Source organism: Poecilia mexicana, unplaced genomic scaffold (genome assembly GCF_051168715.1).
Source record: "Poecilia mexicana isolate PSO_F unplaced genomic scaffold, ASM5116871v1 scaffold_2, whole genome shotgun sequence".
In the NCBI taxonomy this organism is placed as follows: Eukaryota; Metazoa; Chordata; class Actinopteri; order Cyprinodontiformes; family Poeciliidae; genus Poecilia; species Poecilia mexicana.
The window spans coordinates 38,344,832-38,369,654 of NW_028263371.1; the positions used below are offsets into that span (position 1 = coordinate 38,344,832).

General features: G+C 39.4%; 1 protein-coding gene across 2 annotated transcripts; it reads left to right on the forward strand.

Annotated features, from left to right (window-relative positions):
- The first annotated feature begins 1,892 nt into the window (after positions 1–1,892).
- Positions 1,893–24,601, forward strand: srpx (sushi-repeat containing protein X-linked). 2 transcript variants are annotated; one of them, XM_015007558.2, is made up of 10 exons: positions 1,894–2,036; positions 7,665–7,721; positions 9,818–10,006; positions 16,680–16,856; positions 18,609–18,735; positions 18,859–18,980; positions 19,454–19,633; positions 20,966–21,099; positions 23,783–23,904; positions 24,013–24,601. In XM_015007558.2, the coding sequence occupies exons 1-10, from the start codon at positions 1,976–1,978 to the stop codon at positions 24,194–24,196; spliced, it is 1,353 nt and encodes a 450-aa protein (XP_014863044.1). In that variant the 5' UTR covers positions 1,894–1,975; the 3' UTR covers positions 24,197–24,601. The 2 variants fall into 2 exon arrangements, with proteins under 2 accessions (XP_014863045.1, XP_014863044.1); XM_015007559.2 differs by lacking the exon at positions 7,665–7,721 and having other exon boundaries at positions 1,893–2,036.
- Positions 24,602–24,823: the final 222 nt, after the last annotated feature.

Genomic DNA, 24,823 nt, shown 5'->3' on the forward strand with positions numbered 1-24,823 from the left:
ACGGACAAGATTATTATATATACTATATGAACAGATATTACAATATATATACTAATATTTATTATATTTTATTTCTAAATCAAAACTCTTGATTTTTATGTACCAAGAAAGTGAATTTTGGGCTTTGGGTTAATCCTCAACTTGAAGAAGTGAATTCTTAAAATGACTTTGTGTTATGAATCCTGTCAGAGTTGACACCTATTAAATCCTTAATAAACTTGAATTTCACTTTTTAAATTATATTACTGAAGCAAATGTACTTTTTAAATAAACTTAATTTATTAAGACTCACTTGTGATAAATAGTTGATGCTGTAGTCAGCACTGTGGTTTTTAATGTAGGATTGTCTCAAACTTAATTCACTGCACGTTGTTGCAGTAAGTGCAGTTGAAGTAATTTCAGGTTATTAAAGTGAAAGTTACTTTTTTTCTAAATCAAAAAACATTTGACATGAAACACTGGTATTGTTCCAATGTTCTGCTGCTAAGATCTCCACCTTTTCTATTTTGTTTGCTGCTTTTACTGCTTGCTATTTCAGCTCAGTTATAGTAGAGCATCTATGCGAAAGAATTGGTGTAAGAAAACAAATCAGAGCTGCGTGTTCATAATAAAGCTGCAGGCTCATTTCTGTAAAAGAACCGTAAAGTTGTTTTCTCTTGCCTGATTGCTTCTTGTGTACTCCTTCCGTTCCTGTCCGCTTGATGTAAAGTTATTTTAGTCACTTCACTTTCCCTGCATGATTAGTCATGTTCCTATTGTCGAACGCTGTCTGAAGCTCAGGAAGCAGGCAGGTAAAGAAAATGCAGTAAAAGAAGGATCTTCAGAGGAGGCGAATTTGTAAAAAAAATAAAAAATCAGCTGCGCACGCCTTGACAGAAACAAAGATAAAAAGATAAACTTGACTCAGAATAACAACCTCATAAATGTGCTAATTATCAATAAAATGCACTTAAGTTTTTGCATGGACTGTGACAAAATGTGCCTGATATTGAATGCGATATTTTTTGCAAAGCACTGAGTCTGAAACTAAAAAGAGAAGCTGATATGGATCCGCCTTTTGTCATGCAGTTAATTTCAAAATTATTTGTATTGTTAGGCCTAAAGTAGTCTTCACTGTGTTATTTAAACATGACATACTAATAATTTTGCTGATTTTTTGTAAGTTAACTTTCCCCTACTGTTTGTGACCAAGACGTATCTCAGGTGCGGACATGAAGGACATGATGTTATTAGCAAGCAGGGATTTTGTGCATGACACCAGAGATGTTAAAGCTGACCAAAAATGCATGTTGTGCTCCTTTTTAAATTGCAAAAAATTGTGGAGTTCAAATATAAAGCAATCCTTTAATTTCGAGAACTTTTTTTTTTCTTTTTGACTGGAAGTAATGTTAACATTTTGGAGTCCAGAACTGTCCGTCTGTGAAGGAAGAAAAGCGATTAGGACGATGACAAGGTCTGCCTCAAGGAGTTCTCCTTGTGTAAGCATGAACTGTCAAAATACCTGTGGAAATGTTCAAAAAGCTGTTCGGCCATTAAAAAGGGAGTTTATTTTCCCCTGAGGGATGCCTGTCTTCCTATCAGAAATCATCTTCTTTGTTGAATGGCTAAATCTAAATCTGCCAGAGGTATGAATACTTTTGGGCTTGACTGACTCAAAAAAAAAAATCCATATTTTTTGAATGTAATAATAGTCATAAATAATCCTAAACTTGTTTCTGTGTTTAGACTCTAGCTTTATTGCTGCATTGCAGCTGAATGTGTGGTTGTTCACGTCAGGCCCTGGCTCTCTCAGATACCCCGTCTTTACCCCTGGCCCCTGACTCAACGCCGGTGGATGTCCTGCCTGCTGTAAAGAGAATCCTCCCTTGTTTCTGGAGCAAGAGGCGGGCTCTTTGGAAAAAGCAGGAATGCGCTGAGAGTTTTCTTTGCAAGCTGTCCTCCTCCTGCCTGCACGTTAAAAATCGCCCGTCCTGACATGGAGCTGTGGCCACTGGCTCTCCTGCTCGTCCAGTTCTGTCTCTGCTCCGGATATGAAGGTAAGAGCTGACTCAACGTTTCACAAACCCTGCTGAGAGAGACAGAGAGAGAGAGAGGAAGAATGATCCACAAATGACCCAATAGCTTATCTCCTCACTGCCTGGAGGGGAAAATGTGAAGCGCCGGTAGCTTTGGCTCAGAGCTGGACAGATTGTGGGGGGATTTTTGCGGCCGTGTGATCGGGGGTCTGAGTTTGGTGAACCGCGGGTGTGTTTACGTGGAAGCTGGGGGTGGAAAGCGGGGGGGAGTGCAGTGTGCATCTGGGGGACGTTTCTGCATAGAGCTCAGGTCTCAGGCTCCACTCTTTCAGCCTTTATATTCTCACTGTTCACACTTTTTTTTTATTTATCAGAGACAGTAAGAAAGCGATTTCTAATTCAAACAAAGAATATTTCCGCATACATCCTCATGCAGCTTTTTATAGAACAAGTATTTTTCTCTTGGAAAGCCTCATTAGTCTTAGCATTTCTCTGCAGCAGTAATTAGACGGCTCGCACTTCTGTTAATTAGCTTTTCCTATCTCTCTTTGTCACGCCTGAGCATCTTTTTTATCATTTAAGCATAAAACATAATTACGTGTTTCATGCATTAAACATAGGAAAGCATACAAGCTTTCCAGATAGACAAATGGTGGAGCCTGCAGCAGATGAAGTCACTCCAGAAGTCACTTCCAGTGTATGAAAGGAGTTCAGTGTGTGTGTGTGTGTGTGTGTGTGTGTGTGTGGACGTGAGCAGCAGCAGCAGCAGTGGTTATGAACTTGTAGATGGTTGGGAAGCAGCTCACCACCACCACTGTCAGATCATACAGGTTGCAACATGAAGACACCCAGACAGACTTAAAAACTGCTCATCAAGTCCCCGGGACTCCAGTCTGTACTTGTGTAAATGTGTGTTTGGATTAATGAGGGGTTTATTTTACAGGGGGCAGTCAGGGTTTGTGTTGGTGGTAAGTTATGTCTTTCATTAGCAGCTTGTGGCCGCCTGAGTACACAGGCTGGGATGTAGAGATTTTCTTAACAAATGCTTCTCGCTCTTTTACGACGACAATGTTTTCTCAAACTTTCATTTATTTATTCCTTTGGGGGGGGGGGGAGCGGTCTGCTTGGTAGAGCTACAGAAAAATAGTGCACAGCTGTGAAGTGGAAGGAAAAATGATACATCAATCAAGATCTACCCATATTTTCCTTCTTTGCCTCGTGGGCAGGGAGAGTTCAATCAGCCAGCCAAATACGCAGAATCTGCTTGCATGACATTTGAAATACACAGTATATCCTCCCAAATATTGCAGTCTGCTGCAACTGTGCTACTATGCACACTAGTATTGCGATGCTGACTTCATTTAGGTATATTGTCCTGCAAAAATGCTTAAAGAAAAATTTCAGCGACCCCCAAGGTATTATTGAATGATTATTGCAGTTTGTTTGGACAGCGAAGAAGCAAATGGGATATTGTTAATGGAGTTTTGCTGTTGTCATGATATATATATGGCAAACAGGCAAACCCTCAAAGACAGACTTTGGAGCATCCATCATAAAAGTTGGCTCAGTGAAGCAAGAGCCGTTAAAGAAAGACTGAATCATGTTCATGATGTAAAATGAAGGGAAATAGAAGAAAATTCAGAACAATCAACCCACATAATGATTGAAGTGCTTGACATGTTATCCCTTTAAAACAATACATTGTTTCTTTTATTAAAATATTTGGTGTTTTGTTTATTATTGACCAGGTAAAAATAAGAAATTAATACTCTTGCTATATTACTTGCAACAAAACGTACTCCCAAACTAAAAAAAAAAGAAGATTCTTCTTCATACATATTATTAATTTTGTTGCTGGCACTGCAATTGCAATTTCCCACACCCATTAACAATTGATGTTTTGGCTACAAATTCATGTCATGTAAGTTTTTTCAATGCACCAACACAAAATGCATTGTTATGAAATGGAAGAAAAATATACCGGGTTGATTAATTTAATTTTGTACAAATAAACTCTGACGTTTTGCATTTGCATCCTGCCCTCTTTACTTTGTTTCCAAAAATAAACCCAGTGCAACCAAATCAATTCACTTCATAGGTGTAATTAGTAAATACAGCCCGCCTGTGTGTAATTTAATCTAATTAAAAACACAGCTGTTCTGTGACGACTTCCCACATTTCTTAGAGCATAATGAACGAGCGCCATCCTTCAGTATAACAAGACATTTAAGGAACAAAGTAAATCTGTGTAAAAATGGGCTCCAAGTATTTTGCAGACGGAGCAAAAAGTATTCATCCCACCTCTATAAAAAACCCATTTTTACCTTAACAGTGACCAGGCTGACAAATTGCTAGTGGAAGGGAAAAAAAAAAAAAAAACTTTTTAAAGGTTGAATAAACGGCGTGCTAATTTAGGTACTAATTACTACGTTGGATTTGGCACCTTCTGGTTCTGGTTAAATGCTTACACATTTAACCAGAACAAACTCTTTCCAACGTCTGAAAGAGTTTGATGGTTCGCATTAAAATCCCCAAAAGAGCAGCTAATTGAAAATCGGGCTCTGTTATTTTAACTGTGGTCACTTCAGGATGATGGGGAGGAAAAAGCTCCTTCTGCTCCAGCACACTTAAAGATTTGGCAGAGATTGCGCTAGCAACTCCTTTGATGTAGGAGAGACGGACAGGAAGTTGATGCTGGCAGCTCATTTCTTCTTCATCATCCTGACAGATTCACAATCTACGAATGAAGAGGAGTCTCGGATTGCTCGTACTTGCCTTGAATTCATTAGAAAGTAGAAACTATTTATGGACAAGCAGGAACGGGATCAACTGGACTTAATCTATGTTTTGTTGGCTGCTGTGTCAACGCAGATCCAAACACAGGCAAAGCCACGCCACCTGTTGGAGAGAGTGTGAATAGCAATTAGACTCGGTGCAGAATGGACTCGAGTGGAAACAGGAAAATGGGTTCACGTCACGTCTACGTGCGTGAGCCTGGTTGTGTTTCCATGTGTTGGACTTGCAACCTTTCCAGGATGAGCCATTCTCCTCATCCAATGACTGGCCAGCTCCAACTGCAAAATACTCAAAGTGAAAATCAAAAAAAGATTTATTCTTTTTATATAGTTCAGCAATGAGTGACAGTATTAAGTGGAGCATATCGGTTCATAGATGCAATATAAACTTTGATATCATGTTTCGAGTGTCAGGACTTCATGTCAACAATATATTTATACTTGACAGACACCAGGCATGTGTAATTTTATGTGGTTTTGATGCTAAAGCATACAGAAAATGTAATGTAGGAAGGCAGTTTAGAGAACCATAAATCGACTGATGTTTATCATTATTAGATCCGAATGGTTTTCATTTAAACTGCGAACACACGCAAACACACAGCTGCACCACCCACTGTACAACTGGACTTTTATACCTCCCTTGTTTGCTGCATCACAAAGCAGATACTTTGCAGTAGTTTCCCCATTAGCCGGCTATAAGTCTGACTCAGTAACTGGGTTTTCACCATGAAGTTCATGCCACTATGAAAACCTCAAAGGATGGAAAGAGTGTGTGAGTGTGTTTCTGTCACAGCATTTCAGGCCCATGTTTCCAGTAAGTACTACACTGTGAGGACCCACTGCTCCTTATGGGGCCCAAAGTCACCAGTGGATAATGGTGTGGATTATGTTTTGGTTAAAATTGGGGTTAGGAATGTACTGGTTAGAGTTAGGGAAAATATCTAAGCTAGGCACAAGCACAGTTACTAAAATGGATCAATGCAAAGTCCTGCGATGGGTGGAAATATAAACTTGTGTGATTGGCTGCACTTTGACCCAGAGAGGTCTCCGGTAAACTTACAGAAAAGCCGTGAAATCGGGTGGAGGAAAGCAGATTAGCTCACTGCCTGGAAGCAGAGTGGGGCCGAACACCTTTCTCTCTTATGAGTCCTGCAGCACAGAGACCATATTCACTCTACAGTTCACTCCACCTCACTAATTTAACTCCTTCTGTACCAATATCTTCTTATTCGTGTTTCCTTCATCTGCCCCCTCAACCACTGTTTCTGAAAACAGTTTTCCTCTCTCACTTCCTCTCACTCTTATCTTTCACCGCTGCCTCTCAAATGTGTCCTCCAGCGGCCAAACAGCCGTGATAAATGTCTTTATCGGTTGCTCCCTTTCAGTTGAAGGTGACTCAGAACGGTCTGTGGTAGGTATGAAGTTGAAATCTAACACTTGTATATGCTTTACATTTACTTGTACATGCTATGTCTCTCTGACGTAGCAAAGAGACATAGTGTTTTTTCTTGTTGTCCAAGATTAAATCAGAATAATTTCTTCCTGCTTTAGGCCAAGTAGGATTACGGTAATTCTTTCTATTTGCTAAATGCCAGAATAATGAATTGAATCAGTCTCAGATATATTTGTAACCTTATTTAAATTCAGAAGTTAGTATTCATTTCTTTTGCATTTTGTGCGATATCCTGTTAAACTGTGGGACATTCTGAATTTTTATGAATTTACACAATCTTCTTACAAATGTTTCTGGAATATTGGTCTTCCAGTAAAAAAATACTAACCTGCATGAAGGGTGATTTAAAATAAGCTAAAGGAAGATCAGAGACATTCTCATTTAAGTTTTTAGTGTCATTGTTTGGAGCAAAAATTAAACAACATAAAGCCTCTGAGAACTTGGAGGTGTTTTGAAGAACATGCAGCCAGAGCACCAGTAAAGCACTGGAACCAGTTTGGTGGAAAAGGTTCTTTCCTGCTTGATGTCTTGAGACGTCACTTCAGTGTCTCCACTTAACGTTCTTCCATCGTAATAGCACTTGCTTTAAAAAGTGGACCAGTTTCTCCTGCAGGACAAAAAAAAAAACTCTCACAAAACAAAGTGATTCTGCCATTGTTGTTTGCCAAACGTGCTTGCTACAGGATATTTCTACAAGAATTAGGTTTTGCTCCCTTGATTGGCTGATTTTTCTAAGATGTCCCTGAAGAAAGCAGCAAATTTGATTTGTTGGCTCCATGTCTCTTAGTTGGTATTTTATCACTTAACCTACTAGTGACTTATACTTGTGGGTTTTTCTAAACGCTCATCAGTATTGCTACAGTGTCTAAAAACTTCTGAATTCGAAGAAAGTGATCAAATAAATAGTCTACGTTTTGTTATTCTGGCATTTAGGACATTTTAAACTCACCTACAACATATAAGTTTCACTCTGATTTAATATTAGACAGCGAGGAAAAGAAAAGGTGATGTATCTTTCATACAGCGTCTGTCAACATCTGGTTTCAACTTCAACTCCAGTTGTGTAATAGTAGAACTTTTCCCTTTTGCATCAGGACTAGCAAGGGGGGCTTCAGAATGAATATTTTCACTAAAAATGTTTATTTATTAGAGGAAACAAGATCGTTTGGAAATTCATTCTTTGCGCTTTTGTGTCCAGAAGATCCCCCCTGCAGTCTGATTAAAATGGAAAGTTGAGCAAGATTTCCCTGCTTGTTTTGTCTGCTTTGCAGCAGCAGCAGACATTTCCCTGATGAGTCCAGGGAAAAGCTTTAAGGGATTGCTCAACATCTGATCTTGTGCTCTTTTTGTAGTACTTCTTTGTAGTAGCTTTCTCTTTTTTTTTTCTTTCACTTTCAGGGTCAGGGCACTATGGTTACGGAGACGACGAGGACTGGTATTCTCGTAGATATAAAGGTGACTATTCTGCAAAAAAAAAAAAAAAAAAAGCATACATGTGGAAATATAAGCAGAACCTCAGAGGTCAAGTAAATTTTTTTGTTTATTTTTTTTTACAAAAGGTTGTGCTCTTTAAAACGTACCTACCCAGTTATTTTTCTGAAACCTATAGTGAAAAGGAGATTCAAAGACACATACAAATAAGCAGAAATGACAACAGTAAGCCGGATCAACAATAAACATTTGATTATTAGATTTTTTTTGGTTCAATTTACACCCAGATCTGATCACTGCCAAACCAGGAGAATCAAGAAATCACACAGAACCAGCATGGCAGCATAAAGTAGTCAAAAAGAAACGCATCGTGCTCTAATCAAGTGAAATGTCAAGACAGATTAGAAACAAAATCACTGCCATCTTTTAGTCTGGAAAGGGTTATAAAAACATTTTCAAACACAATGAAGGCCACTGTCCTCACATGGAGAAAACACGGGACTGTGGTGAATCTTCCAAGAAGTTCTCGATGTACAAAACTACGTCAAACGGATCACTGACCCCTCCACAGCAGTGCAGGCCTGACTTTTATCAGCTAATAAAGTCTGTGAATAAAGTTCAACATCAAGAAAGGACTGAGCAAAAAGAGCATTCATGGTGAAAACCAACAACAAAGAACAGAAAGGGCCTGTTGCACATTTCCCAAAAAAACCTGATGGAAAAGAACATCATGCTGATAGTCGAAGATGGTGCTGCTGTGATGGACTGAGGGTGATTTCTGATAAAAAAAAAAAGTATTTCAATTGAACCATGTCTTCTGATTCCAAGCAGGGAATCAGGCATTAGTTTGTGACCTTAGGCTCACGCAAAACTGGTTAGTGCAGCAAGATGGTGATTAAAATCACATCAGCAAACAGACTTCTGAATATTAAAGTCCAATTCAAGGTTTTAGAGTGGCCTAGTCAAAGTCTAGACTTAAATTAGTTTGAGATGCTGTGGCATTACCTCAAATAGGCCGATGTGTTTGAAAACCTTCCAACATATTTGAATTAAAATCCATCCACACTGATCTCAGTTATCTCAAACCTTTGGTTGCAGCTTGTTGCAACAAAGGCTAGAAAGAGTTGTTACATTTAGTAGACAATAAAGCACAGGATTTAAAGAGGAGCATTTTATTTCAAATTAAACATTTGCTTCGGCCATCTTTGCCATTCAAACTTTAGATTTGACGTTATAGTCACCCTGGCCAAATAAAACCCTCCGCTCGTGTTAAAGTTATTGTTTTCTTTTTGCTCAGTGGCTGTGGAAACACCATCACCACTCATATCCACAGAGTAAGAGTAAGGGAGGCTGGACCGTCGTTTTTATTAGAAATGGCCTTAAGCCCGAGCCTTGTGTCTCCTCTCTCCTCTCCAGCTGAGCTGATATGTGTGTTTGTCCTGAGCCAGCAGAAAATAAACTGCAGACTTTTATTTTTCCTGTATTGAAATAAGAAAGCCATGACCCTGCAAATCTTGGCGACAGACAGGAAGTTTTTTTTTTTTTTTTCTAAACAGCTTTCTAGACATGGACTAAAAGAAAGAGAGTCATTTAATGTTTGTGAAAGTACACTCTTCGTCTCACAACTGACATGAAAATCACCGATTCATGATAAATATGCGGTCTGCAATGAAAACCAACTTTAATTTGAATTCTGAACTATTAGATTGAAGTGATGTAAATCACGTAGAAAAGGCGTGAATACCTATAATTCAGCAGGGGTGTTAACAAAGAGAGACTTTTCCAGCTATCTTCTAACAGCCGTAAGAGCTCTTCACACATCATTAAACCTTTTCTTCGGGTGAAGCCATCTTCTGATCCCTCTCCCGAGACACTTTTGGATGATTGGAAGTCACAGAGAAGGTAATGAGAAATCCACCATATCTGCCTGTACTCATGCAGATAGGTGGCTTTCCTCTCTCTGCTTTTCCTTTGGTAAAGAAACTCTTTCTAAGCTTTTGCAGCCTGCAGGTAAGTGCTTCCTATTGAGCTTCTCCAGCTGAAAGGCCAAGTCATGTACCTGCTTTGATGCACCCAGTGCCCTGTCTTTTTATCTTTTTATTTTTTTCCCCTGCTCCCAGGAACCCCGTGGTGCGCGCCCATTAAGCTGAAGCACGGTGATGCGAGCTGCCGCACGCCCAGAGGGGAGCACTACAGGAACGTGATGGGGACGCGGTGTAAAATCCGCTGCAAAAGGGGTTACGAATCCCAGAACACGGAGGTGGTGTGCATGGCCAGCAAGCACTGGTCCTCCAACTACGCTTGTCGGGGTGAGAGCCAACATCTGCACACACACTTTTATCTTTTTTTTGTTTTTTTAAATGAAGTCGATGAAGTCATCTCAAGGCAGTGAAGGGTGAAAAAGAAACAATTCCAGGTCAGATGTTGCATGGCTACATTTTTACGGCTCTGATGGGAAATGTTATGTTAGTTGTAAACTTAAGAGGGTTTAGAAGAGAGCCAATCCAGAAGAAAGCGTCATTATCTCAGGAATGTTTGCTGCAGCTGGAGGTGGGCATCGTTTTAAACATTTCAGTTCAGTTTATTTAGTGCCTAATCAGGAGCAAATGTCTCTAAGACAAACAGATCCAGGTGAAGGACTCACTCTGCAGCTCAGCCACCTGCCACGGCAGAAAATCAGCCACCACACACGATAAAATACGAAGCAAATTCTTGAAACTAGAAACAACAAACTGTTAAAATGGTTGGTTTAATGTGCTGATCTAAACCCAGAAAACCTCTTGCAAAGTGATTGTTGACAACATTATGCCTGAAAAACTTTTTGCAATCACCTAAAAGTGAAAGAAACTGAAAGAAAAGCGTCCAAAGATTAGAACAGAGGAGTGTTTAGGAAAACTCTTTCTCGTTTTGGGAGAGAGCGAAACACTGACTCAATCAGAGTCTTTAGATATTTTCTTTAGAAAATCAGAGTAAGTATCAGAGATCAGCGTGTGAGAAAAGAAAAGCAAGAGAGAAGAAGTGAAACTTTAAACATACAATTCAGCTTACACATCTTTCAGTCATGTACACGGTGGTGCCTTCCACCCGTCTCTCTCCTGGAGGGAGTTTCTCTCAGTTTCTCCCATCTCTGGTTAATTGGTACCTCTGTCCCTAAATCAAACCCGGTTCAAAGGCGTTTTGGTTGGACAAAGAAGAAAAACATGTTCACTGAAACCTCCGTTATCAGTTCCACAAGAAAAACACTTTCAGAAACCTTCGTTATTAGCTCATTCTTCCAAGTAAGCAAACCAAAGTTTTATTTTCCAGGACAGGAGTTTGACTGACTAGTGATGTCCTGTGCAGACGGCTTAAAGTCATTAAAGGAAGGCCTTTTATATTTATTACTAATTGTTGACTATTGTAGCCCTCAGATAATTTAGCTCTAATCTCTCTCCGTGCTATACGGCCATCACTGTTTGCTAATTTTGATCATAATTTTCCACAAAACTAGGTTTTTTTGTTTTTGTTTTTTTCTTTTGCAGCACCTCTTTGGTTAGTTTGTAAAACATTGCTCTAGTGATAAGGTGTAGGCACAGCAAAAATAAAACCTTTAAATGTTGAGCAATGCAGATTACATAATTCATGCATTCACACGCTGTTCTGTAATTTGGACCTCCCAGGTACGGTACAATTAAAGCAAATACATCCTCTTCAAAACACAATTGAGAAAACTGACCGCCGCCCTTCTCTACCACCCTTGATGCAGCTCCCAGCAGATGCTGGGTCTATGTGGACTAAATCAGCTCTCATCCTTTTGGGCTGAGCTCAGTTGATTCTGTGGGCGAACCCCAGAATCAAAGACCGGACCACCAGGTGAAATTAAGGTGATAGGAAAAAAGCAACCTAACTTTTCAAGCCCTTTTACTCCATTCCCAGTTTCTCCTGACTTTGTTTTTCTATATCCTAACTCCTCCGCTCGGGTTAATTTGCAATTATATAAACGACTAGGAGGGAAAAAAACTCCCAGGATTATAAGGATACTCAAACTCCTCCACCTTAGTGAGGTGGGGATTATATTGACCAAAATGAGGTAAACCACCCCGGTCCTTCTCTGTCTTAAAGCTGCAGTATGCAATTTATAAAAGTAGTCTTTTAAATTTCTTCTTTTTACATTTTTATTAAAATTGTCACTGTGTCATCTCAGTATAACCCAAGACAGATAAAATGTGAAAAAAAATGCATCGCTCCCAGTCAGAAACAACCAATCAGAGCCAGGAGGAAGATCTTAGCGCTGTCAATCAACCTCATGAATGCGCTGTTCCCACAAGGAGCATGGACTCTCCCTAAGAGACAAAGTCATCACTATAGTGGATATTCCCCTCTCCTGACAGTAATTATTGTCAACTCAATAATCATGTCTGTGTCGTGACTGATTCAATCATTTTTCTGCTGCAGGAGCAGAAAGTCCAGCAGATCAAACGTAAAAGTTAAAAGTCTAAAACAGCCAGAGAAAATGGTTGAGGATCTGACAAACTGAATGACTAACAGGGGCTATTTTTACTGGGAGAAATGATTAGGTGAGAGGAGGTAAGCGAGAGATGAGTAACAGGTGGTGAGGTAATCTGGAAACTCAGGTTACTGAAGATACCAGGAAACAATAAAAGTTCAAATGAATTTATAGAAACGAGACCTTTAAAAGACAGAGCTCCTTTAAGTCAGAGTGACTAAGCAGTGAAGATGTGAGCGAAGAAAACCTTAGACTGATTTGTGGTTTTCTTTAAGAACTGAAGTGCAGATTTTGATGTTTTTTGTTTTAAACGTCTAACATTAAGTAACATTATTCAACTTTCTATAGCACATAAAAGGAGAAAAAGGTGCTTCTTTGGTGGATGGATGAATTTAATTTCCCTAATCTGTATGTGATTGTGACAAAGCATCAGAGTCCATGCTGTTTATTGACTTTTATAGACTGAAAAATATGTTTGTTTTTTTTGTTTTGGTTTTATGCATTTAATAAATTAGAAGAACAAAATATAAATTTTCAGTGTATAATCTGCCAATCATGGATCACAGCCACAGTTTTGGTTGTGAAGTAGCTCACAGTTAAAGTCATAATGTCACTAATTTGCAAAAATAATGTCATAAATCATGTGACTGGATTATTAATCCTCAGAGGCGAACATCAGAGTTACTGATGACCTCTACATTACTATTTGCATGCTTTGCGATAGTCTGTGCTTCTACTATAAGGTAGCAATAATGTTCTTATGTTCTGAAAAGTATTTGAAATTAAAGGTTTTTTGGGAATGCAGAGGAAACTCAGACCGTGTCTGTTCAGAAATTCATTTTCTCCAGGGAAACTCCTTGATTTTGCACATCACCTGTGGGAAAATAAAGCCTCTTCTGTGCAGCAGATTTTGCTCTGCTGTCTGAGTTTCTCAAGTGTTTCACCTTTTAAATTAATTCATCTTTGGCTTCTGAGTTTTTTCAGTGGAAATTTGAGAAGCCTTAGATTTTTTTTGTGTGTGCGCGCGCTCCTTTCTGACTTAATCATGTTCAAAAAGCATGTAATTCTCCAGGCAAACTTTAAAAATAACCAAAATGAACTAAAACAACTCATCGCTGTTGGCTGCGTCTGAAGGCCAGCCCACCCAGTGTTATTTTAGATGATCCCAGTGGAACAAATATCACTGTGTATGCGTGAACGCCAGCTTTTTAAAGTCTACTGTCGCAGATAACATGCTGCCAATTCACACATCCCCGAGTGTGAGACTTTCACAAACAAACCTTTTCCCATGTTGTTGTTGTCATGGCGCATGTTTCTCAAGCAGAGCAGCAAATTGATGACTGATAATGAAGCAGGGTGAAAACTGGAGACAGACACAGCGGGTGTGATCGTTTCTCCTGCTGGGCACATGCTGCAGGTTACAGTTTCTCCAGTTATGCTTTAAAATTTATCCTGTTTGTTCAGGCTTTAACTTTATGGCATTATAAAAGATTAACGTTAAACCAGATGATGATCAAAATAGTCAATCATTTATTTGTCTGATGATAAGGTTGCTTCATCGATTCGGCTTGTTTGTACAGATGCAGGCAGGGTTTATTGATATTAGACTTTGTGAGTGTTGATGAGTTTGGCTTACTTTTATCATGGCAGAGGTTCATGTTTGTCCACAGAGTGCAGAAACCAGGCTTTACTCTCGTTTGCGGCAATATTGATTGGTAAAGAGATGCACAGAAAATATGTGGGACTCTGAGGGCATGGCAGCCTCTCTTTAGCAGAAGAATATAGATTATAATGGTCTGTGGTACCATTTTTTTTCCAAAATTACAAAAAAAATTCCATTTAAGGCACATGCGTCAAACTCAAATTTGGTCCACCACAGCTTTTTATGTGAAATAATAAATAGTAAATAGGTGCTTCAAGATAACAGTTGTGTGCTTAAATATTATTTTACCAATCTAATCAAACACATTTTTTTATCCTTTTACTTCCTCCAGTTTTTTCAGTTTCTGTGACAATGGAAATTCACTCAAAGTTAACAGATCCCCGCACCTAATCAACAATGGACCTTACCAAGCTCCGCCCAGAAACGCCCCCTAAAATCCCACGTGGCTGCATGTCTCACAAACAAAGCCTCGCGGAGCTTAGTTTCTATGTAAACATGACGTCTTTCACTTCGACTGACTTTCTACAAAGTATTTCTAAGTCGATTAGTGTAGCATTTCTGCCGGATTTTCAAAAAAATATCAGCCACGACAATGGACAGGGGAACAAACAAGTTCATGTCATCTTTTTTGGACGAAATCAAGCTGTTTGAGCCACGCTATGCCTCCAACATTGTGCGCGTCGCAGCTAAATGCTACCGATCGATGAGGAAAACAGCAGATCCTCACACCCTTAGCATAAATATGGCTGTGGACAAGATCACTGATGCCTGTTGTTCTTGCAAGGCTGGGTAAGTCGGGCATTCATGGTTTTGAGGGTTACTTTTGGAATCAGTGATTTCTGTTGTTGGCAAATGTTTGAGTGTGCCGTGATACACGGTACTCGGTGCTAGCGTGGCTAACACGATTACAGTTTAGTAAAAAGCCTTTTCCGGTAAAATAAAATATTTAATGCATGTCAGATACGGTACACATTGCATATTGATCTGTTCAGCCAACGTAAGACTGACAGGCTTCAAGGTGTAGAAGTTGTATCGGTACTGCCATTATGCTGTACTTAGCTAAAAGGTTTTCAAAGTGGATGTGTTAATTATTGACTTTATTTTTTTCATTCGCTAAACACAAAGAAAGCAAAGTAATAATACTTACACCAGCACACACTCCTTTGTTCTTATTGATCTTACGACGGTTGAGCTGCAAATACGGTCGTGAACAAGCTTTGATCCAAGCTAGGCTTTCCGTTTCAGATTTTGGAAATCTGTGAATTTTAGTTCCACAAATACGATCAGGATGCCTGACATCGCCTGTACAGATTCCCCACTGACAGTGGAGAACCATTCTTTTTCGAGTCCTGACGCAAAAACTTTCTGCCAGTCTGCTAGTCCACAATCTACATTAGCATGTGTTTACTACTGTAGCTTGTGTTTGTGAGATGGTCACGCACTTGGTAGCTGTGCTGTGACGTGAAATGGGCATTAGCCAATGAAACGCGGCCCCTGTGGTAAGGTCCGTTGCGGGTTTTAGTGACTGCTTACTCCCACATATAGGGGGCAGTATTTCTTACTTCTACTACACCACTGCCTCAGCCTACTTGATGGGAAGATAGTCTGTGATCCATATGGCGAGTAGAAGGTCACATTTACCGCCAGACATAAGCACAAATATCGCAAAATGTGTTGCAAATATTTCTAAATTAGCTTCACAAAAAAAAAAATCACAAAAACAATCATGAGGTAGTGATCCATGTGGTGAAATGTTCAATATTATTTACTTCTAGAACGAACTTATTGAATGCAGACACGGCTATTTGAGTTTTATCAGTTCATTCTGTTACAGCATGATGAAGATGTGGCCCAAAATGAAGATGAGTTTGAAGATGAATAAGTGTTTACATGAACACTGAAGTCCTAAATGGCATATGTGTGTCATATTATTAGTTTTTTTAGATAACAAATATATCAGCACAAGCTGGATATTAAGCTTCCAAGGCAGCAATCTAAGAGAAATGCAACAACAAATGAAAATCCCCATTGACTGGTGACCTTTAAAACGGTAATACCCTGCTTCATCATCATCATCATCATCATCATCATCATATCCATCCATCCATCCATCCATCCATCATCTCCAAGGTATTTCTGCTCTGACATGTTCTGGATCTCCAGAGAGGCTGCCTTCAGCCTGTATACATGCTGGTAGTACGAGAGGACAGACAGTTTTGGGCAATTTAATATTTGCCGTGGGAAAGATCATTCAGCGACAAGCCGTCCATCATGAAGACAGCAGGAAGCAGTCATTGTCTGGAAGACGGCACTCTGTGAAAGCAGTTTTCATGTCTCAATAGATGTTTTTTTTTTTCTTTCTTCTCCCCACCAAAGCAGTTGCAGTTTTAAGTCTGACTGATTGTGCGAGAACCAATTTTAATTTGATTTTCCTCCAAAGCTCCACTCCAGAGCCTCATTGTTACACTATGATGCATTAAAGCAGCTTTTTGCAGTAAATGTTGGAGCCTTTCTTTGTTGTGTTCTGAGTTTCTGCAGGGCACTGCAATGCAGAGATGGGGGTAATCGACTTGAATCGCATTATTTAAGCAGGTTGTCAAACACACCAACAATGTTTCGCTGTATTCTAATCTTAAATGTTTTTTTCCATCATAATTAGCAGAAATAAAGATTTCGAAATATCCATCTGTGCGTGACTAATCTATATGATGTGTTTCATTTAGTGAATTACAGAAATAAATGGACTTTTCAGTAATTCTACCAGACATGTCAGAAAAACACACACAGTCCTGTAGAGCGTCTTTATCATGAGCTTTTATCATTTTGCTCACAGAGATCCGCTGCCCAAAGCTCAACATGCTGGCTAACGGAGGCTACAAATGCTCGGACGGCTCCTACTACAACTCTCGCTGCGAGTTCTTCTGCTCTGCTGGATATTCCATGAAAGGCCAGAAAACATCCGTCTGCCAGTACAACAAGGTGTGGAGCGCCGGAGTCCCCACATGCATCGGTAAGACTGTGATTGTATTTGATAAATTTGCTGCTTTAAGCGTGGCCAGACGATTTCTACAAGATTTCACAGATTTTTCTTGAAACGCCTTGTCAGTTCCAGGGCTTTTATTTATTTTTCCTGATTATCTGATTGATGCTTGGAAGAAAGCAGACCTCTAGACACGAATCATCTTTCACAGACAAACCAAAACAGGCAGGCAGTGTTTTTCTTTTCCATTCACTGGAAAATTACACTATTTTCACTTCTTGCACAGAGTCAGAGATGAAAATGAGTGAGAGATGAAGGAGCTACGTTTTGATGAACACATCAATGAAAGAACAGGTTTGCAACTGCAGTCAGTGTTTTTTTTTTTTTTTTGATGCTTGTACAGACTGCACTACAGCCAGCATGTACTGAGAGTGTGTTGAAGATTTAACATTGAGTTTTCTACTTCTTTGTCTACAAGGACACTAAGAAACATCCCTGTTTTCACCTTATGATTCATTTGCTTTTGTGCTACACTGGAAGGTTCTTTGACATGTTTCTGATTTCGCCAACATTTCCCTGGATGATTATGTTTGTTTAACGCGACAAACCGCCCGGGAGTTTTTGCTCCAGCACAAAGACAAATGAGACGAACGAGAATGCACACTCACCCAGTCAAATCTGTATCTGCATTTAGCAGAACATGAATATTTCAGAGTGTGGAATCATGCTGGAGAAAATAAAATGAACCCTTGGAGACACAGAGAGAGAGAGAGGATAAAAGCGAGAGCATGCTTTAGTGCAAACCATCTACAAACACGCAAATTTTTATTTATTCAACTAAATAGTGAGAAATAAATACATTAATATTCCTGAGTTTCTATATTTGGGCTTTTTAATTAAATATGCCATCATGTAGCAACTTTAGCTACAGTAACTCACAAAAATAATTAACCTTTTTTTAATTTTACCTGTGTTCTGCATTTTCTTTTATTGGGATTTTATGTGATGGACCAACACAAAGTGGAACAAAGCTATGAAACACGAGGAAATGTAAACAGGATCCCACATCTGCAAAACTACCAAGACGTCTGGCTTTTATAGAAATGTGGTTAGAGGAAAGTCATTACCTGGTGCTGGCAGCATCATGCTGTGGAGATGGTTCGTTTTTCTTTAGCAAGGACAGAGGTAGTACTTAGAGCTGATGTGATATGGTGAATAAAAACAAACACTGGAAGAAACCCTGTGAGCTCTGACAGGATTAGCGTTAGCGTTAACCCTAACATCAACAGAGCAAAGACTCTGAACACCGCCATGAGTAAACTATAATAAATTAGTTTAGGATCAGTGCGTAACCATGAGTTAAAATGGTCAAGTCAAAGTCTTGGCCTATATCAAAACTATAATTTCTGACAAGAAACGTTCACAGATGCTGTCAATTCAGTGTAACTGAGCTTCAGCTGTTTTGTCAACAGACGTAGGCAAGAATTTCTATTTCTATACACGCAAAGTTGGAGACACTTCCAGATGGACAAAAGACATTAAGCGTGTCTCTATTGTTTTTATTATACTACATAAAATTGAAGTTAGTGGCTGAAACTTGACAAAATGTGATCAAATTGAACACTTTTGTTTATCACTAGTGACATTTATGTGCATAAGACAGAAGGCCAAATTCTGTCTTATTTTTTTTACCTTGTGCTGCCTACCGTTATCAGTGAACCATGCACGCTCATGTGGATGAAATAAGGATTAGATAAAGATCTCTTTCTTATCTGTTTGCAGATATTGATCCCCCGAAAATCAAGTGTCCCAATGTGAAGGATAAGTGGGCAGAACCAGGAAAACTGACGGCGAGGGTGAATTGGGACACACCTGAGGGCGTCGACACTGCAGACGGCATCCTCACAGAGTCAGTCCGGACGTAACCCTTTGATTCCTTTAAGACCTTTTCTCTTCAGACTCAGCTTAAATCCTGTTTATAAACTGGTCAGAGATCAGAGTATAAGATTAAAACTCAGCATGGGCTTTCCAGTGTGATCCTGAAAGGGAAACCACCGAAATCCGACTTCCCAGAAGGCCTTCATAAGATGTCCTACAGCGTGTTTGACCGGGCCGGGAACAAAGGGTCCTGCCGCTTCACCATCAGAGTGCGAGGTGAGCCTGAAAAATTACATTTTGTGAAATAATGACCATTTACATGGATTTAATGAGAGGTTTTTTTTTTAAATTACACATATACAAGTATTTATCTATATAAGATTAAATATTTATAGAAATGGATCAATTTCAATATATATTTGGTCTTTATGCAGAACATTCACCGTTTTGACTTGATAAATGTCTTAGTTTGATAAAAGTCTTACAGAAGTTAAAGACCCGTGACTGTTTATTAAAAAAACTGTCACAGCAAACTAATTAGCTGTTCTTGTTTCAGTGTATTTGAATAATATTCAATTTATATGTTTGGAATTATTAGAAAAAAGTCTCAATTCTCAGTATTTGTGTTTTGTGTAAAAAACAAAAAAACAAAACACAAATACTGTTTTTGGATGCAAAATGTTATTTTTAATTGCCAACCTGTTTAATCCTGGCTGCTGCTCCTCTTCCGTGTTCCCGTCTTTGCACAGTGCGTCGCTGCAGCCGCCTGTTCCCTCCAGACAACGGCTACATGAAGTGCGACAGTGACGGAGACAACTATGGCGCTTCTTGTCACTTCTCCTGCACCGGCGGCTTCGAGCTGCAGGGCAGCGCTGCCAGAGTGTGTCAGTCTGGACTCTCCTGGTCTGGTTTAGACACAACGTGTGCACGTATGTAGCGCTCAACACGCAGACAACCAAAGCTGTTTTAAATTTAAGCTGAGTGTATTATTATATCTCTTCTTGCATGTGTTCAGTAGTCATTGAGGTTACAAACAATTAGTCGAACTAAAAGCTTTGGGTTAAAAAATGGGACATGGAAGTAAACTCCAAACCTAACATGCTATAAAAAGTAACAGGTTCCGTTTTTGTGACGTATTTGTATATGTGGATATTTAATATAAATTTTAACTTGACTGGAAAATGTAAGAAAAGCTAAATTAACAAAAGAGAAGAAAAAACCAGTTTTATATTCTATAAAATATAAGTAAACATGCACTTTCTACTGAGGATTAATTTGGACACTTTCACATTTATTCCTACTGGAAATGAATCATTCCATGTGATTAGAACATAAACACTGAGGTTTTTGAAGGAGTTTGCCTGCTAAACATTCATTGTGAGATCTAAAGGTCTGTCTGAAGCCTTCAGGAAGACAACAGGAGTAAACAGACCTCAAAACAAACAGTCTACAAGCAGAGGACATTTGAAAGAGCTACAAACGTCCCCGAGTCTTTAAGTTCAAACGCAACCATCCTAAAAATAGTGTATTAATTTGTCCACAATTCTGCTTGGAAAATCCAGAAAATTAAATGTGGGAAAGTTTAGAAATTTGAAACGGAACATAGGAACCAAGCTAAAAATTGGATTATGTAAGATAATTAATGTATTCCTAGTATTCCTCTTTAACACACCTTTTTACAAGTTCATTTGATATTCTTTGTGATAAATTAAAAATGCTCTTCATGCACTGTTATGTGCATGAAGCTGTACGTATGCTGCAGGGGCGAATTGTGCAGCTTTTCCATTGTGTTTTCCAGAAGTGAGGGTTAAGGGGTTAAAGTCTTGCTTACAGTCTCATCTCAAGGTTTGCGCCCCTTCAAAATTATATTTAGTGACCAAATAAGTGAACCGTCACATTGTGTGAGGTTATTTATTTGGTAGGACTAATAAAGGAATAGTTCAAGAGCTAATTTGGAGAAGTCCTGGATCCAGATTCAGCATTTTTCTTTTTTTACGTGTCAGTCATTTCTGATATTGCGGTCTCTCTATGGATTTGGAGGCTCGGTGGAGGAGAAAATAGCAGCCTGTCCATCGATTTAAAAAAAAAAAATCCATAGCGAGTTCATTCTGTTTCACACTCGTCTGTGAGGCAGGAAGAAGCTCCTCATCGTCGGCCTTAATTATGCAACGCCTCACACTGACACTGTGTGGTAATAAATATTCACCTTCATGTACTCTCCTTCATATACTGACTTAATTTTGCGTTCGATGTCATCGCAGCCATGAACATAAATGTGGGGGTGCGTTCGGCCGCGGCACTGCTGGACCAATTCTACGAGAAGCGGCGGCTCCTCATTATCTCTGCGCCGACGGCTGCCAATCACAATTACCGTTTCCAGATGACTAACCTGCAGGTGAGGCACGACTCGGGCGCACACACACACACACACACACAGCTTCATCCAAAATCCAAGTTGACCGAGCTGTGGGTGCTGGAGCAGGAAAGCAGCGCGGATAAAGACGACTGCGGTGTGTTTGAGTTGTTTTTAATCTCAGCACAACAATTGAGAAGAAGGAGAGGGCGTCAAGCTGATGATCAGGAAATGTCTCAGCGATGAATAAATGATAGTGACACAGCTCTGTGAGTGGTGTTGTTTTCCTCCACGACGTCAGAAACCATTAAGTCAGAGCTTTGTTTAAACCCCTGACCTTTTCGATTCAGCTTATGAGTCGAGAGACTTAATCGGTGTTAGTTCATCAACGGGTCCACCGGTCAGTCCGTTTGCTAGTTCTCTAGTTTGATTATAACAGATTGTTTTTTTTTTTAGATTTCCTGTCAGATATTGAGCCATTTTTAAACTATTCCTAAAAAAAACAAGGGGTTGTTGGGTCATTCTTTAATTAGTGATTCAAAAATGTGTCTTAAATTAACACTGATTAGGCCTTGTTTATTGTTAACTAGAGAGAGTTTGTTCAAGGAGAGTCACATGACAGATCTGGTGTGGATTAAGAATAAGACACACAGTTACATGTGATTCCTCATATAAGTAATTTATGTAAATGCAATGTCTTCCCTCAGAGTTGATTGGATTGATTAGATTTTATCCATCAGGTGTCGGATCCTCATTAGGTCATCACTCTGCAAAGATAAATAAAACCCCACAGACCTGTTCAATATGGTGCAGAGATCCACAGATCATAATGAGGCCACATATTTTCACAACTCTGAACAACAGAGTTCCTCTGTCTGACATTTTGCACATCTGTCTCCACTTCAGTATTCTTTAAGCACCGCTCCACCGCCTGCCGAAGCCGCTGTGTGAAAAACTCCTTATTTCTCTTGACTGGAGCTCCAGGTGTCTCCTCCTACATGTTTGTTCTGCGTTGTGTGTCATCCCGTGCTCATGTCCAAATCGACATAACATCTGCACATAAATTACCACACATCTATTCTGCAATTCAAACAATTGATAAATAGAGTAGAATAGAAACAGCCTTTATTGTCCTGCAAAGGGGAAATTAAGGTGAAACAATAACATCAGGTATGAAGGTGCACACGCAATAAAAACATTTTTTAAACTGTTGAAAACAATATATAAAACAAATGAAGCCAATGTTACTTCTTAAACATATGCAGCAGAGGTTATTAAATTTTTTTAAAAGTGTGACATCCACTGTAATTCCATATATTGTGTGTTTTGTAAACAGAGCGAACAAATCCAGCTGCTTTAGTTTTTGCAGAAAATTAGACAGATGGATAATCGCATTTTGATCAATAACAGCAGGTTTAGTGACATGACATGAGTATCTTAGTTTTTGAGCATATCAGGTTTACGGTGCGATGGCCGGGAATCAGATAACTAATTAGTTTTTGTTGTGACGTTTGATGACTCGTCACTTTTTAATCCATTTACGTCTGAATTATTAATGTGTTGCAAAAATCTACTTTCTTCTTCATGTTAAGTGATGCAAAGTGGCGCAGTTGTCAGCTCTGTAGCTTCGCAGCTAGAAGGTGATGGACTGGTGACCAGTCGATGTCGTAAGTTTCATACGGCGACCAGTGGAGATGGGCACCAGTGACCCCGTTTAGACGACAGGCAGAGAAAGGTTCAGTGAGTCTCATAATAAGTTCAGTTTGGATAAAACCCTCACACACAACAAAGCACAACCCATTTTTAAGAATAATTTACGTGACAGAATCCCACAGTTGCATAAATAAATAAACTTATTGGCTTTTGCCGTGTCACCCAATGTGTTTCTGTTTTATTAAAGGAGAAATTGCTCAGCCGTATACTTGTCTCTTTGTCACAGATGGGGAGCAAACACAACATTATGTTGTTATAGACGGTATTATTACGGCATTATCCAGGAGGTCCATGTCCAGCTGGTTAAACATAATTATTTGCAGCTAATTATAGGTCTGAAATATAACAGTTCAGCTTTGTTTTCCAGCTGCATCTGACTAGATAAAATTAGTTGGCATGATGTTAAGCAAATGATTATTAACGTGCTTTCATTCAGCTCTGAGGATGCAGCAGCTGGTTGCTTTACATCCTTTAAATAAAATTCATTTTCTTTAATATCATAGAGAAGATGAAAACCACCTTACAGAATCCAGTGGCTTTTTTAATGAGATTTTCTTCATAAATGAAAGAAGGGGAAGAATATTTCTCATGAAAATATAATTTCCCTTCATTGTCAACATTTATTTTAATGCATCAGGCACAATTAAATAATAATAATAAAAAAAACATCTTTCCTGAAGATGTTTTTTTTTTTTTGATTAACAGATTAATTGGATTACAGTCTTTAATAAGAGATTTATTCAGAATGTGAACTGGGTAGAGCTAAAACTAGGCCACTGGGTAAAGCTAATTTTCAGACAAAAATACCTTTTTTGTGGCTTCCTTAAGGCTCTAGCTGTGTTAATCTTTCGGGTCTATATACTCCAGTTAATGATAAATCAATTACTGAATTAGTTGACGATTATTTCAGTAACTGTTTTATCGTGATTAATCGTTTTAGCCCTGGTGAGATCTCCAGTTTCTCACCTCCATGTGACTCAGTAGCTGTGTAACATGTGGATCTCTGTCCCAGCCCGCTCAGTGTGGACTGGACCTGAGACACGTCACCGTCATTGAGCTGGTCGGGACGTATCCAGCTCAAGTTGGCCGAATCCGCCACAGGCTTCTCCCGCCTGGACTGGCCCTGCAGATCAGGTACTGACACACACACGCACACGCACACACACACACACACACACACACACACACGCAATCGTGTGTAACCTCGGCAAACATGACTTTAATCCGGCATGCGTTTCCTAGGATACTGCTCCGGATCCCTCAGAGGTCGTTCCAAATGGTGCTGGTGGACAAGCAGGGCATAGACAAACAGCGCTACCCGTTCCCCATCACGGCAGCTGAGCTGTTCACCACCATCGACACGTTTCCGCTCCGCAAGGACGAGATGCTGCTGCAGCAGGAGGCGGGCCAGTTCTGTCAGTCGTAAAAAAACAGGAGCCTCCCTTCGTGGAGCGTTGATCTTTTTTGTTGCTCCACAGACACACGCAGCTCAGATCATCGTGTTTTGTGCCACACACTCCTCTCTGAAGTCCTCCTGTCCTGTATCCAGTGTGTGTTTCTGCGTGTGATCAAAGATATCTGGCATGTTGCTGATCTGAAGCTGGTCTGAGCAGATCACACGGTGCTTTGTAGTCACATCGAGGGCCGTCACTGTGTGTTTTATTTTATTTTTTATACATTTTTTCAGAGCAGAAATATGATTTACTATTTTGTAAAAAAAAAAAAAAAGAAACTTTTGGAAAATTTCTATTCTTTCTAATATTTATATCTTACATCTGACTTTGCGATGTACTTTGAATTCATAAAACTAATAAAAAGTGAGTAATGCGGAGGTTGCGCTTCTCGGTGATGTTTGTCTTTGTGAGTCAGTTTAATTTATTTCTGTGGAGAAATCTCCGTCATCATGATGTCATTTGGGTTTGTTAGTCAAAAAAAAAAAAAAGATTGCATTTGACTCAGAGGTTTGCCATGGCATGTGTTAAACTGAAATGGTTGGTATAGAAACGTGTTTATAATTTTTCAAACCCGCTGCTTTTGTGGCTTTGTCATTTTA